General features: G+C 59.8%; 2 protein-coding genes across 3 annotated transcripts; one reads left to right on the top strand and one right to left on the bottom strand.

Annotated features, from left to right (window-relative positions):
- Nucleotides 1-828: 828 nt before the first annotated feature.
- KIF7 (kinesin family member 7) lies at nucleotides 829-9,931 on the bottom strand. The gene is made up of 18 exons (XM_068696400.1): nucleotides 9,580-9,931; nucleotides 8,919-9,119; nucleotides 8,367-8,784; nucleotides 7,053-7,584; nucleotides 6,575-6,712; nucleotides 6,209-6,436; nucleotides 5,635-5,831; nucleotides 5,284-5,393; nucleotides 4,871-5,005; nucleotides 4,295-4,497; nucleotides 3,999-4,196; nucleotides 3,622-3,747; nucleotides 3,015-3,191; nucleotides 2,532-2,747; nucleotides 2,136-2,342; nucleotides 1,827-2,025; nucleotides 1,595-1,744; nucleotides 829-1,506 (listed from the first exon to the last, which is right to left on the bottom strand). Exons 1-18 carry the CDS (start codon nucleotides 9,881-9,883, stop codon nucleotides 1,160-1,162), a joined length of 4,086 nt encoding a protein of 1,361 aa, XP_068552501.1. The 5' UTR covers nucleotides 9,884-9,931; the 3' UTR covers nucleotides 829-1,159.
- Nucleotides 9,932-11,134: 1,203 nt separating this feature from the next.
- Nucleotides 11,135-14,130, top strand: LOC137862989 (ras-related and estrogen-regulated growth inhibitor-like protein). 2 transcript variants are annotated; one of them, XM_068695702.1, is made up of 4 exons: nucleotides 11,135-11,539; nucleotides 12,004-12,057; nucleotides 12,509-12,585; nucleotides 13,096-14,130. In XM_068695702.1, the coding sequence occupies exons 1-4, from the start codon at nucleotides 11,407-11,409 to the stop codon at nucleotides 13,519-13,521; spliced, it is 690 nt and encodes a 229-aa protein (XP_068551803.1). In that variant the 5' UTR covers nucleotides 11,135-11,406; the 3' UTR covers nucleotides 13,522-14,130. The 2 variants fall into 2 exon arrangements, with proteins under 2 accessions (XP_068551803.1, XP_068551804.1); XM_068695703.1 differs by lacking the exons at nucleotides 11,135-11,539; nucleotides 12,004-12,057; nucleotides 12,509-12,585 and adding an exon at nucleotides 12,621-12,852.
- Nucleotides 14,131-14,286: the final 156 nt, after the last annotated feature.

Here is a 14,286-nt window from a genome sequence, read left to right on the forward strand (position 1 = left end):
TGGTCAGAAGTCTGTCTCTACCCCATGTTGTGGGCAAGAGGTGGTGACTGCATGAAGGAAGCTGGAGGTGAATGTACAGAAAACAGGCTGCGTGCTCCTCATTTTATCTTCTACTAACTGGGGCCCTCTGTTAGCTGCATCCACTACGCCACAGACAGGGACATTTCTTTGAGTGGTAAAACTTGAAGTGGAGTAATTGGAAATGAGATCAGGTGATTTGTACTTCCCCTTCCCGGCTTTTAATTCAGTTTATGTTATACCTCAAGATTTGAAATGGTAATTGTGGTAGGGGTGCTCACAACTTCAACTGAAGTGGGGGCTTGCTTCTGGTCAGGAGTCCCCCATGGTTAAAGCAGGTACCCAGGCCTTCATGTGAATGGGGTCAGTGCCAAGGCACAGGACTGTATTTAACCTCCCCTACAGCTGGGAGGGAACACTGCTTTATTTAAAGCCCTTTATAGGCAGGAATGGAAAATGATGTTGACCCAGGGCTGCTTTTATCCTGGATGCTTCCATTACACTGCTGTCTGGAGCTGCTTTTCCTACTTCATGTAGGAAGCCTACCAGCTCAGGCTCTGTGGGCAGAGGAAATGCTGAACTCCTGACTGGAAAGCAGTGTTGTGAACAGGTATTTGTCACGGTTATTCCGAGCGCTTATAGAAGCAGGTACGCTAGATCCCATGCAGTGAGCGGTAAATAAACTCCTTTCCTGCATACCTCGAGTAAATGACCACTGCAGCCTTTGGCAACTGCTTCATAAAACTCGCTCTGCTTTATTAGAAAAGTTACAAAAAGTTCCTACAAAAACCTATTTACAAATTCCCCAAAACTGCTGAGCAAGCCCTGCGGCAAGGGCTTCCAAACTGTAAACAAGTTCTTAGTGTCAGAGGCCAGGGCAGGAGCCATTTCCCCTGTCCTGGTGTTCAAGCTGCAGCGGGTGCAGGAGGAAAGGCATCGGGTCAGTGCTGTCCTGCGTGGCAGCACCATGGAGTGTGAGCTGTCCTGCACCTTGCACGCTTGTTTCCCTTACAGAAGTCCTGTCTTTTTCTTCCTTGGGTATCTGAAATGTAACAGCATTGTAGCCAGGCTGGTGTAGGGGGCAGAAAGGCTCCTGTCAGCAGTACCCACTCCTTCCTGCAGGGTAGCATGAAGCCTATGCCTAGAGCGGGTTTTTCCTGACATCGATCATGGCTGGATGGTGCGGCATGGGGCTCACGTTCAGGCTGGCTCGGCGGGGCTCCCAGCGGGGCTTGGCGGGAGGGAGGCCCCGGGGCAGCTGCACCTCGTGGGGCTGCCCAGCCCTGAGTGAGTGCTCCGTGTCCCTCCGGGGGTCCCCGGGGCTGTCGCTGGGCAGGGAGGAACGGCGCCAGGTGGATGGCAACGGGGCGTGCACCAGGTCCCTGCTCTCATCCCGCAGGCGGTGGCTTTCTTCAGCGGCAGCCAGAGGCACGGGCAGCTCCCCAGGGCTGGGCTCCTCGCAGGGCCCGTGCGCGTTTCTCTCCATGCCTGCAGGGAAAGAGATGAGCATCAGGATCACCACTGAAAGCCCTGCCTTGAGCGTGGTAGGGAAGGCAAATCCCAAACCTCCTCTCACCTTTGGGCCCTCCCGGCTGGAGACTCAAGCTGCTCAGCCTCTGGCTCAGCTCCTGGTTTGCCCGCAGGTAGCGGCTCAGCTCCTTTTCCAGCAGCTGGATCCTCCCCTCGTACTGCAGCTTGCTGCTGGCCAGCCCCTCGTCCATGTGCTCTGTGAAGGGAAACCGAGGCCGCTGCCAGCTCTGAAGCACGCGAGCGGCGTCGCTGCCGCCTGCAGGGAGCTGGGCGGTTACCGCGGCTCTGCTGGAGCAGCAGCTGCACGCTCTGCTCGTGCTCCTTCTGCTGCAGCGTCAGCTGCCGGTCCGTCTCCAGGCGCTGCCGCTCCAAGGCCACCTCCAGCCAGTGCACCAGCTGCTGCTGCTCCTCCAGCTGCATCTCCAGCTCCGAGAAGGCGATGTGCTGCCGGTGCTGCTCCTCCCGCAGCGTCACCACCTGCCGGAGGAACAGCTCAGCTCCTGCCTCGCCCCGCTGTGCCTCCTCCAGTTTCCTCGAGGAAAACAAGAGGTTGGTCAGCCCCTATGGCTCCCCCCCGGCGCTCCCACCTTGTCGAAGTACTTGCAGAGCAGAGCCCGGGTCTCGGAGGAGGAGAGGTAGCTGAGCTTGGCCATGAGGTTCATCTCGCACTGGGACAGCAGGCTGGCCGAGGCCCGCAGGACTCGCTGCCTGCACGTGATGGACTCGTTCTTGTACTCGATGGCTGCGTCCAGCGCCTCGATGGCCTCGTCCAGCTGGAACAAGATCCGTTCCTCCTGTCGGGGCAGAGCTGCAGTTACCAGAGAGCAAAGGGTTTGCTGCCTAACCCCTGCCCTTGAGCTTTTTCATATCCTTGCCAAGACAACGCTGATGGGAGGTTGGGATCTGCCTGGTTTGGGGATGCAGAGGAGCATCTGCTGCTGGCCCCGTGCTCAGATCTTTACCTCCAGCCCAAGAAGAGGTACCTCTGGGGACAGCAGGGTGCCCTGGCGCAGCTTGTTGTCGAGCTCCAGCCTCTGCTTGAGCAGCTGGTCCTTCTCCTGCCGCAGGCTGTTGATCTCCTGGCGGATCTGCTGCTGGTCCTGGGCGCTGCCGTGCCGCAGTTGCCCGCTCTTCTCAGTCAGCTCCTTTTCCAGGTGCTCCAGGCGGCTGGACACACGCACGATGTCGTCCGTCAGTGCCTGCAGCAGAAGATACTCGATGGAGCTGCTCCAAAGAAAAGCCCTCAGCCCCTTTCCACTCCCTTCATAAGTCAAGTGACCCCCACGCACACATAAGCCCAGGATTTCCAAAACAATGAAGTCAGAGGCCCAGCACAAACAGGCTCTCTGTCAGGGGCAGATTTTCCACCTGTTTTCCAACACCATCACCAAGCCTGGTTCTGCCAGACCCAGGACAGCACTGCTGGAAATGGAGCGAGGGGCAGGGGTGTCACATTCTTGTCCTACCTGGCTGGAGCGCAGTCTCTTGCTCTCCAGGCCGTTCTTCTCCTGCAGCAGGGCTTCCTTCTTGGCCACGATAGCTTCACGCTTCCTCAGCTCATCCTCCAGCTCGTCTAGGGCCCGGCGCTGCTCGAGAACTTTATCCATCTCCATGTCCAGCCACTTCTTCTGCTCCTCAATTTTCTGAGGGAAGGAGGCAAAAAGCACGTGCATGTGTACAGACAGCAGCAGCACCAGGACTGCTAGCCTGATGAGCAGGGAGGTTGACTCCATCTCTGCTAACCCAAACGGCCCAGACTTCACTGTTTTTATTCTCCTAGCTTGCCAAAACACAGAGCTGAGCCAAATCCCCAGCTGCCCAGGAGCCCCTGGGGGGCTACATCTCCCACCACCACCCTTCTGCAAGCAAACACGACTTCACGGCTTCTTCACTGATACTTCAGGAGAGATCCTGGCCCTGGAGATAAGACATGATTTAAGTCTTCTGCTACCAGATGCAAGTGCATTTACTGCATTAGACTGTCCTCCTTAAGGGGAGGATGGATTCATAACCAAGTGCTCTAGGTCTCGAGCTGAGGCACCAACGGAGGAGGCAGGCTCGCTGTGCCCATACCTGCTGCTGCTCCAGGCTGATCACCGAGCCGTTGCTGCCGCTCCGCCGCTTCCTCTGGAAAGCTGCGATTTCCTCTGTTTTGATGCGCAGGATTTTCTGGTGCTGCTCGTGCTTCAGTTCCAGTTCCTGCATGGGAAGGGGCAACCGCTAGCCTCGAGGGGTGCACGCTGCTTGGGAACCGAGCACTGCGGGTTGCTGGACGGGTTATGCTCCCAGCCAGCTCTCTGGGAGCTCTTAAAAAAGAAATGCAGCACCCGCCACCCTCTCTCCAGCCTGATGCTGAGGATCACAGGCAGCATCAACTACCTGCCCCTGCCCAGCCCATCCATCACCTTCACAAATGCAGCAGTCGCACAGCTGCTCCTGCCAGCTCCTACCTTGACGCGGTGCTGCCTCTTATTCATCTCGGCCTCCAGCCGCCGCTTCTGCTCGCTCTCCTCCCGCAGCCGCCGCTGCAGCTGGCCCTGCTGCCGCCGCATCAGCTGGATGTTCCTCTCCAGCTCCTGCACCCGCTTCTCGCTCTGCGCCGAAAGCGACACCAGCCTCTCTGTCGCCTGCTTCTTCTTGCACAGGACCTGCCCAGGGGTGAAACTGCTTGGTGGTCCCCGAGCCCTTGGCAGAGCGTCCCCAGCTCCCCCGGGGACAGAGCCAGGCGCCCTCCGTTCGCACCCACCTGTGCCTTGCTCTGCGCAGCTGCCACGCGCGTGCGGTACTCCTGCAGCTTGCGCTTCTCCCCGGGGTCCCAGGGCTCTTTGCCCTCCAGCTCCTGGAGCTGCTTCTGGCTGTCGCTCAGCTCGGCCCGCACCTGCTCTGCCTCCTGCTCCAGCTCGCTGATCTTCTGGCAGTACTGCTTGTTCAGGGCCTGCGCGTCCTTGCCTGCAAGGCAGCCCCTCCGCAATGACCTCCAGCTCCCCTTCCCTCCCAGCCGGGCCAGACCTTTCCCCTCTGTCCAAATATTTTTGGCAGGTGGCTACAGACTGAGTGCAGGGACTTCCAGCCCTCCTCCTCCAGCTCCCTTCAGCAATTCTAGGCACGGGAATTTGGGCAGAAACCAAGGGGAAAGGTCTCAGGCAGCAGGAGGCAGAGAGAAGCAGTGCCCTGCTGCCAGCAGAAGGGATGGGGCACACGACAAGGAAAAGGAAGGATGGAAGCAGGGACCAAGCATCCCACCGAGGAGGAGATTTCACAGGGGATGTGTGCACATTCCCCAACCGCCCCCTGCTTATCTGCCCCTCCAGCAGCTCTGCACCTGTCTTAATGAGCTCCGTGATCAGCTCCTCCTTCATGCGGATGTTGATGGCCAGCTCTCGGATCTTCTGCTGTGCTTGCACCAGCCTCCACTCCGAGTCCTTCCCTGGAAGGTGCTCCCGCCTCCGGCAGGCTTCTGCAACACAGATTCCCAGATAAGGACTCTCCCATCCTAGCCAGGGGACAGAGGGACAGTTAGACCTCAGAGCTGTAGCCAAGAACCGCCCCAAGTCACCTGCTGCGTGCACCAGAGCAGACAGCTCGTCCCACATCCCAGCAGGCCAAACCTCTCCCCAACACAAGCAGTGAGAACGTTACCTGCTCTGCTTTGTCCCCCATGTTCAGCCCGGTGGGACGCAGTGCCCTCCTATCAGAAGGAAACCCCCAGTCCCATCACCTACGGTTGCCACTTGCCTTTTAGCAGCTCCAGCTGCTCCTCCTGCATCAGGCGGGGACTGCCTCCGCCCAGCTCCTCGCCCAGCTTGCTGCACACCTCCCTCTTGCTCCAGCTCTGAATCCCATTTCTGGAAAGAGCAGCACGTTAATCAGCTGGGGCTGCTCCCAGCAAGGACCCTGAGATCCACAAGAGTCAGAACAGACGCTGGTGAGCTCCCCAGAGAGCTGACAGCTGTCTCAGCAGCACCACTGACCCCACAAGCAGCATTTGCTTCTACACCCTATGCAGAGGAGGCTGAGCTCCCTGCTGCAGCACAGGCTCCCACAGCTCCCAGGGCAATGTAGGGTGCTGGGACAGCCTCAACTCACCGGCGCTGGCACAGGGACTGTTTCTGTTCCCACTCTTCCTCCTCTTCTGAGGAGAGCTCTGCCAGCTTCTCTGAGTCCTGGCTGAGCTCTCTCCTCAGCACCGTGTCTTTGACCTCTGCGCTGCTGGGCAGACGCTGCGTGTGATTCGGGTGACAGCCTGCCAGGTCCTCGTCCTGGAAGGAGGGATTGCTGTCAAGCTGTTGGGGCAGAGAATCGGAGAGGAAATGTGCCACAGGAGAGCCAGTGATGGCAAAAGCAGCTGAGTCTCAGCTGGGAATCACTATTAGGCATGCAGGAAAGCCACAAAACAGTGTTTGCAGGAGAACTGAGTTTTGCTAGAGGCAGACAGCTGCTGCTTAGAAGCTGAGCAAAGTCTGCAACCTGCCACTAACATCAAGGTAAAAGCCTCAGTTTGGAAGCTTGAGCTTTTCTCGAGACAAGAATCCTTCCTGGTGTGCATGCTGAGTGCAGCTTTGACCAGATTCATGCTCAGGGGTGGGAATAGCAGTTCCTATGCCAAAGGGAATCAGAGCAAAAAGGCAGCAGCTCCTCAGGGGCAGACCTGTGCTCTCACCTTCCTACAGAGAACCCTTCCACTCTGCTCGGCAGGAAGGAGCCCCGAGGGAACCCCGCAGAGGCCATGGGACTGCGCAGCAGCCAGAGGGGCCGTGTGAGGTCTCTGGGCGGCAGTGACCAGGTGAAGGTCTTCCAGCAGTTCTGGCACACACAGGTTTGGCATGGCCATCTCCAGGCGCACGTGCAGCTCGGAGATCGTATCCTGCTGTTCCTGCAGTTTGTCACTCTGAAAGCAACAAGAAAAATGTCATTACATACATGTGGATCCCACACCTGCTGCACAGGAGCCCAAAGGCCGGGTTGTACCTGCCCTAATGCCTGGAGTGGGGCAGGCCCAATTTAAGAAAGCAGAGCCCAGAAATACCTGCAGTTTGTACTGCTCCATGGCATCCTCCAGGGCAGCCAGGAAGTCACGGTTCTCCTCCTCCAGGCGCTCCACTTGTCTCTGCAGCTTGGCCACATGCTCGTCTTTGATGGACTCACAGCCCTTCTCTGTGTTCACCTGTCCCCAAAATACAAGAGAGGCAATGTCAGCGTTCACCCTTGTCCACCCCTCCCTGTGCTGGTTTCCTTAAGGGCTCTGCAGGCACAGCTTTGCAGAGGTTTTGCTTGTGAAATCAGTCTCTCAGCTGCAGCTGAGACCAAGCTGTTGCTGTCTGCAACACGCTCTGGGAGCACCATGGCTTCCTTCCCCCCCTGCAGCCTCTTGGCCACGTTGCTTTTCCTCCACTCCCTCTCCTGCTCTTTCCACCACGTGGCTGCTGCTCTCCGCAGCAGCGGTGGGACAGGGGAACACCACCTCCTCCCCACCTCGGCGCTGAAACACCTCGAAGCCTCATCACCTGGCCTTTTGCCAGCTTGGAGCCTCGTGCGTCGAGGCCCTGCTCTTCCGCGGAGGTGCTCTCGATGCCGCTATCCAGCCCGGCCGAGGTCAGCTCGCTCCTCTCGCTCTCCACCGCGCACAGCCACTCCTTCACCCGCAGAATCTGCTCCACTGTCAGGTTGCTGTCCTCCTGCAGCTCCGTCAGCAGCCGGTACGCGGCGTCCGTGCAGGTCCTGTAGTGCGCACACTCAGCCAGCAGCCGAGCCGTGGGGTCTGGGGCGCTGCGTTTGGTGGTGTCGGAGCGGTTGATGATGCGGGTCTCCGAGCGGTGCCGCTGCTCCAGAGCCTTCTGCAGGTTCTTTATCTGCCGGTGAAGCTCCTCCACGTGCTCCGTCTCCTTGCGGCAGTTCACCACTGCCTTGTTCTGGATGTTCTGAGCTCGGCTGGCGTAGTTCAGCGTGTTGAGGCTCTCGTCGAAGTCGGAGGAGGAAGGGCTGACGCAGGCTATCATCACAGTCTGGGCATTCCCTCCCAGGGAGTCTTTCAGGATCCTGGGGGAAGCACAGACACAGGTGACTAAACTAGCTGAAATGCAAAATAACGCAGGAACCCAAAGGTTTCCAGCCCTTTTCAAAGGTTTTCAGACCCAAGGAGAATGATGTTCTGGCTCTGCCGCCAGCTCAGCACTCTTGCAGTGAGCAGTGATTAAGCAGAGGACTCACAGCTTGCACCACGGCAAGTTTCCATCTGCGTAACGCCTGAAGCTGCGTGCTACCCAACTCTGCGTTCCTTGCTACGTGTGTGCTGCGAGGGAACGTGCTGGAGATTGCAAAGGGCACCTGCTCAAGCTGAAAACTAACTGCAGGGCAGCTCGTCACAGGCAAACCACCAAGCAAACCGAACAGAAGCATCTTTAGTCACTGCCAGGCAGGAATGGCCAGAACACCCCACTGCAGATTCAGTATCATGACTTAAGCAAGCCTCAAGCCTCCTCTCCTGCAGCACCACAACGAGCTGGCCTGAAATTGGTAGCCTGGCCTCACTGTTCTTCAGCTTTCCCCACATGAAACCTCCCCCACAGGGCAGGCTCATGAAATGCCAAACCAGCAGAGCTCTCACAACCAAGCAGTCACACCGAGAGCCCTGACGTGCGAGCAGAAGGGGTGACTCGCCCTGCAAGCCCCTCTCAGTTAGCCTGGGGTCTCTGCCACCAAACCTGGCAGGCTGGGCATGGGAAAAGCCATCAGCTGGCCAGAAAGCCACAGAGAAGCATCACATCCCTCCTGCTGGGCCACCAGCCATGAGATTGTGGGGTCCTGGTCCCGATCTGTACCTGGTGATTTTGGAATCCCTGTAGGGGATGTGGCTGCTCTTCCTCCGAGGGTCCCCCAGGGCGCTGATGACGTTGCCCAAGGCCAGCAGCCCGCAGTTGATCTGGATGCTCTCCTTCAGCCTCTCCCCCGTGTTTCCAGTCTTCACAATCCGCTCTGAGCCCGCCAGGTCCACGAAGTGGAACTTGGAAACCAGGACCTGGCCCGAGGCGGGGACCGAGGGGTGGTTGTGGAGGGCGAGGCGGGTGAGGCGGCCGGCCCCGCGCCGCTGCTCCATCGTCACCGTGAAGATGGTGTGCGAGCGGCTCGACTGCGCGTTGATGTGGGTGGCTCCCGTGTGCTTGGCTGTGTTGCCCATCTCCAGCAGGCTCAGCACCTCGTCCAGCCCCTCCACCTCCGACTCCTTCACGCCGCTGAGCACTGCAACGGCAAACGGAGCCCTGGCCGTAAGGGATGGGCTGCCCGAGGAAGGCCTGGCCCTGCTTTCAGGTGCCTAACCCCAAAACGGCCTTGGGAACGGGGAGAAAAGGGAGCCCGAGAGCAGCCACACGTACCGACGTTCCCCTTGTCATCCTCGCGGATCTGGATGTCTTTGCTGGCCGTATCCACCTGCAGCAAGTCCCGAAACTCCTCCTTGTACACCTCCAGGTAGGACACCCGCACCGTGTAGTCAATCAGGTCGTTCTCGTCGATGAGCCTGAAGGTCTCGGCCATGGCTCGCGGGATGATGCCCTGCTCATCCTCGTTGATGGCAGCTGGCAGAGAGACACGGACACGGTTACAGGATGCAAATCCTACCCCAATTCTGTCCTGCCTAGCAGTGGCAGATCCGAGCACACACTTCTTCCTGAGGTGCGTTACTGAGCCAGCACCGTGTCTGAGGCCGCAGTGTGCTGCCCTGTGACACCAGCATTACTGCACGAACCTTCCTAGCCCAGAGAAGTTTGTGGTTTGTGCTCGGAGACTGCTTTTATCTGCCCCACTCGAGTTTTAAACCATTCTGCTTTTGCCTGAGGCAGCTCCCTAAACCGACAGAGCCCCCAGAGCGGCTGGGGAGCCGAAGGCAGCCTGGGGACGGGGACGAAACGCAGCGGGTGCGAGGCACGGAGACCACCGAGCATCCCGGGGGAGGGCTCCGTGAGGGGACCAGGGGCCAGCAGCCCCCCTCTGCCCCCTCAGAGCCCCCCCCCGGCCCCGGGGCAGCCCGGTACCCACCGACGCTGGCCTCGCCGATGGTGTACGTCTTGCCGGAGCCGGTCTGGCCGTAGGCGAAGACGGTGGCGTTGAAGCCCTGGAAGAAGGCTCTGAGCAGGGGCCGCACACAGGCGCTGTACACGGCCTCCTGCCCCGCCGCCTCGGGCAGCACGGCGGCGAAGCGAAAGCGGCGCCGGTGGCCCAGGGCCACCTCCCCCGTGGCGGCGTCGCCCCGCAGGCAGGGCCGGTGGCCCCGCAGCACCTCCTTGGGCAGCAGCGGCCGCACCCGCACCGCCACCCGCACCGCGGCCCCCTCCGGGGCCATGGCCGGGCCCGGCGCCGCTCCGCTCGGCTCCGCTCGGCTGGGCGCGGGGAGATGGCGTCAGGAGGAACCGCCCCGCACCGACACGGGGAGAGGGGACGGGATGGGATGGGGCCGGGATGGGGCCGGGACGGGGGGGATGTGGGAGGGAGGCTGCGAGGGGAGGGGGGGGTGTGTGCCCCATCGGTCGTGAGATGCCCCAGCAGTCGTGATATATACCCCATCGGTCGTGAGATGCCCTGTCAGTCGTGAGATGCCCCATCACTTGTGAGATGCCCCATCTATCGTGATATATACCCCATCAGTCGTGAGATGCCCCACCAGTCGTGATATACCCCATCTATCACAATATACCCCACCAGCTGTGAGATGCCCCATCAGTCATGAGATACCCTGTTGGTTGTGGTATATCCTGTCAGTTGTGAGATGCCCCACCACTTGTGAGATGCCCCATCTATCGTGATATACCCCACCAGTCATGATATATCCCACCAGTCATGAGATGCCCCATCAGTTGTGAGACGCCCTGCCAGTCGTGATATGCACCATCAGTTGGGTCGTGAGATGCCCTGTCAGTTGTGAGATGCCCCATCTATTGTGATACACCCCACCAGTCATGATATATCCCACCAGTCATGAGATGCCCCATCAGTTGAGAGATGCCCCATCTATCACGATATACCCCACCAGTTGTGAGATGCCCCATCAGTCATGCAATGCCCCATCAGTTGTGAGATGTCCTGCCGGTTCTGATATACCCCATGAGTCATGAAATACCCCACCAGTCATGAGATGCCCCATCAGTCGTGATATACCCCATCGGTTGTGAGATGCCCTGCCAGTCATGATATATCCCATCTATCGTGATATACCCCACCAGTCATGAGATGCCCCTTCAGTTGTGAGATGCCCCGTCACTCGTGAGATGCCCCATCTATCACGATACACCCCACCAGCTGTGAGATGCCCCATCAGTCATGAGATGCCACATCAGTCACGATATACCCCCTCGGTCGTGAGATGCCCTGTCAGTTGTGAGATACTCCATCCATCACGACATGCCCCATCTGTCACGATATACCCCCTCGATCACGAGATGCCCCATCACTTATACAGTCTGCGAGGCACCCCCTCAGCCCCAAGCCCCTCCGCCAGTCGTGATACTCCCGTCACGAGCCGCTCCGCTGCTCCCCACAAGCCCCGTCGAGTCGGCGGGGAGGTGTTGGGGGACACCGGGGTGCCCGGCGGGCAGGCGTGGGCAGGCTGCTGGGCCGCGTGCGGCAGCGCTGCTGCGGGCAGCCCGCCACGCTGCGGGATGACGGGGCCAGCCCGGCGCTGACGTGTGCCGGGATGAGCCGATCGACGGATTACAAAGTTTGGAATCCCTCCGGCTGCAGCCCCGGCCGCAGCTCCCCGGCGGCTGCCGGGAGCGGGGTGGTCCCCGTGGGTCCCCTGGGTGCCGTGGGATTTGCCGACCCCCTCGGACACGCTGCCGGGACCGCCGGCAGGGTACAGCCACACTCGGCATGGGGCTCCGGCTGCGCAGGAGTGCCAGCTTCACCCCCGACCACCCTGCCCTGCTGGAGGTGCCCAGCCCCGCCACCCTGAAAGCAGAAACGAACGTGCTCGTGATGGGAGCCGACAGCGTGGGGAAATCAGGTAGGAAACGACCATGAGCAGAAAGCTGAAACTTTGCAGGCACAGAGACCCCCTGCTACCGCAAAAAAAAAGACGGAGAGCTGCAGCAGATTTTGGGGATTAAGCTGCGGAGAGCAACCCCGCTGTGCTCCGGGACAGAGGGGGGGGACAGGGCTGTGCTTTCGGGTACCAGGGATGGGAAGCTGAGCGCGACCTTGCAGGCAGCAGGGGAGGGATGGGGAGGGATGGGGAAGGTGTTTTCCCCCGAGCTGCAGTCTGCTGGTGTGCCGCTTCGTGCCGTGCCTCTCCGCTGGTTGCAGCCCCGTGAAGGGAGGGAGGGAATCCGAGATCGGTCCCTGTAGCGGGAGGTTATGGGGGGATCGCTGCCTGAGCGTGATCGGGGGCTGTGCTGACCTTGGTCTGGGTTTAAGCATGAATCCGGGAGGTTTAGGATTGTTTTGTGACTCTTATTCTCCCCTCTGCAGCCCTGACTGTGCGTTTCCTCACCAGGCGCTTTATCGGGGAGTACGGAGACATGGGTGAGTGCTGGGGCAGGGCTGGTCCCGCTAAACGCCCGCTGGGGACTGGGAGGTCAGAAAGTGAGCCCGATCCCCATCCTGCTGCAGGGTTCGGTTCCCTCCCACCCTCTCCTGTGCTTCCCTAGAGCCTCTGCCTGCTCCCGGGACACTTGAAGGTCGTGTCTGTTCAGTGAGCCCTTTTTTCACTTCGGGACCATTTCTTTGGGGTGCTAAAGGCTCAGGTGGCAAAAGTGTGCATGGGCTGAGTGTGGGGTACTTGTGGCAGAGGCAAATCTGCCCCGCAGCCCCCGCTGCTGCTGTACAGAGAGCCTGAGGGCTGTGCCTCGGGGCTTGCAGTCTCCCAGGGTGAACACTAAAGGCTTTTGGGGGAGAAGACCTGGAGCAAGGGAACTGTCTCTGGGGTCTGTGTGGGCAAACGTCTTTGTTCTCTCTTTTTTTTTTTTTTTGTCAGAATTCATCTACAGCCACACCCTGACCGTGGACGGTCGGGAGATTCTCTTCCACATCTGGGACGTCCCCAACTCCCAGGTGAGAGGGCTGCACTCCTCACTCATCTTCACCCCCAGGACGAAAACCCAGCCTTTGCTAAAAGCAGCCCCCATGGGCTGGGAGCCCCAGCTACACAAAGCTCTCGCTTCAGGCTCGCTCAGCAGATGGTTTGTAGGATCTGAGTCCTTTTTGCCTGCTGAGTACAGGGCAGCTGTGCTGTTCGTGGAAATAGTCATCGCAGCACGCAGTTTTCTGACCGGGGAGGACAGCGAGGCGCTGATATCATGCCTCTGGACTGAGCACAAGGTATTAATACAGTGGGAGTGCCCCACGGAGGACCCCACGCTGTTATTACCTGTGCCAATTCCCGTCTGTATGGGAAGGGGAGGGCAGTGGCTCTGACTCCAGTGTCCCTGTCTGGTCACCTCCGTACTGCTCGCTGCCATTCCTGATGGGTCAGGATCTCCGCACCCTGCGCTAGCAGGCTGGCATGGAGACAGGGAGCTGGGTAAAGAAACCTTCAGAAACCCTCCTTTTATCCTTCCCCAGGACCAGGCAGATGATGGCTCCTCGGAGGAGAAGCGAATCCAGTGGGCAGACAGCTTCGTCCTGGTCTACAGCATCTGCGACCGCGCCAGCTTCGACATCCTGCCCCCCAAAATCCAGTTCATCAAGGCGGCCAAGGAGGGGCAGAGCCAGGAGAAGGTGCCCATCGTCATCGTGGGCAACAAGCGGGACCTGCACCACCAACGGGAGGTGTCCAGCGAGGAGGGACGGCTCCTGGCCCTCTCCCTGGACTGTGGGTTCTACGAGGTCTCTGCGGCCGAGGCGTATCACGGGGCCCTCATGGTCTTCCACGGACTGGCCGAGCGCATCCCCGACACCAAACTGGCCCTGAAAAAGGGGACGGGCATCCGGGGCATCGTCAAGACCATGTCAGCGGTGTTTGCCCGCAAGCGAACGGACTCCCTCTGAGCCGTGGCCTGGGTGTTGCTTCTCCCCATGCTGCCCGGCTGGACGGAGCCTCCTCAGGGTGCCCGTGGAGATGGGGCACGTTTCCACCAGCACGGTGGTTTCCTGCAGTAACACACAGCTCCGTCTTTGGGAAGCTGCCCCGGTGAGCAGGGAAGACACGCCACCTCCGCCCCGCTCCGTGTCCCCACGCTGTCACCTTGGCATCCTGCTGCTGACCCTGCAGGACATCAGGCCGGGTCCTTGTCCCTCCCGTCCCACCCTCCTTCTCTCCGTGACTCCAGGCGGAGCCGTGCTGGTGACCTGCTCCTCCCGCCCGCAGCCCTTTGGTGGCTGTGGACATTTCCCTTGTGCGAGTGGTGCGCGGGCTGTGCATGGGAAAGTCAGGCGCCGGGCTCGTTCCCAGGATGTGGGACTGCACCGTGCGTCTCGTAAAGCCAGACCTCTGTGAGCCTGCGGGTCCCCGGGGAGGAAGGGAGGTGGGGAGGAGGGCTCGGAGGCTTTTCCCCTTCCCTGGTGTGCCTGGGAAAGCAGCGTGTAGGAAGGGGGTGGTGTGTGCGGTACAGACAGTGAGTTCTCCGCTCTGTTCTCCTCTAAACGGAATAAATCTTCTTTGGCAGGAAGCCCCTGGCTCCTCGTGGCTGTGAATTTGTACTCCAGGCATGGGAAGAGGCACGTCTGGTGCTGGGCACTGCCTGAGCACGATGAAAGGCAGAGGCCCTCCTTCCCATGGTGTTCCCAGCCCTTTGTGGCTCACCGCATAGACCC

This window comes from Anas acuta, chromosome 12, assembly GCF_963932015.1.
Source record: "Anas acuta chromosome 12, bAnaAcu1.1, whole genome shotgun sequence".
NCBI lineage: Eukaryota > Metazoa > Chordata > Aves > Anseriformes > Anatidae > Anas > Anas acuta.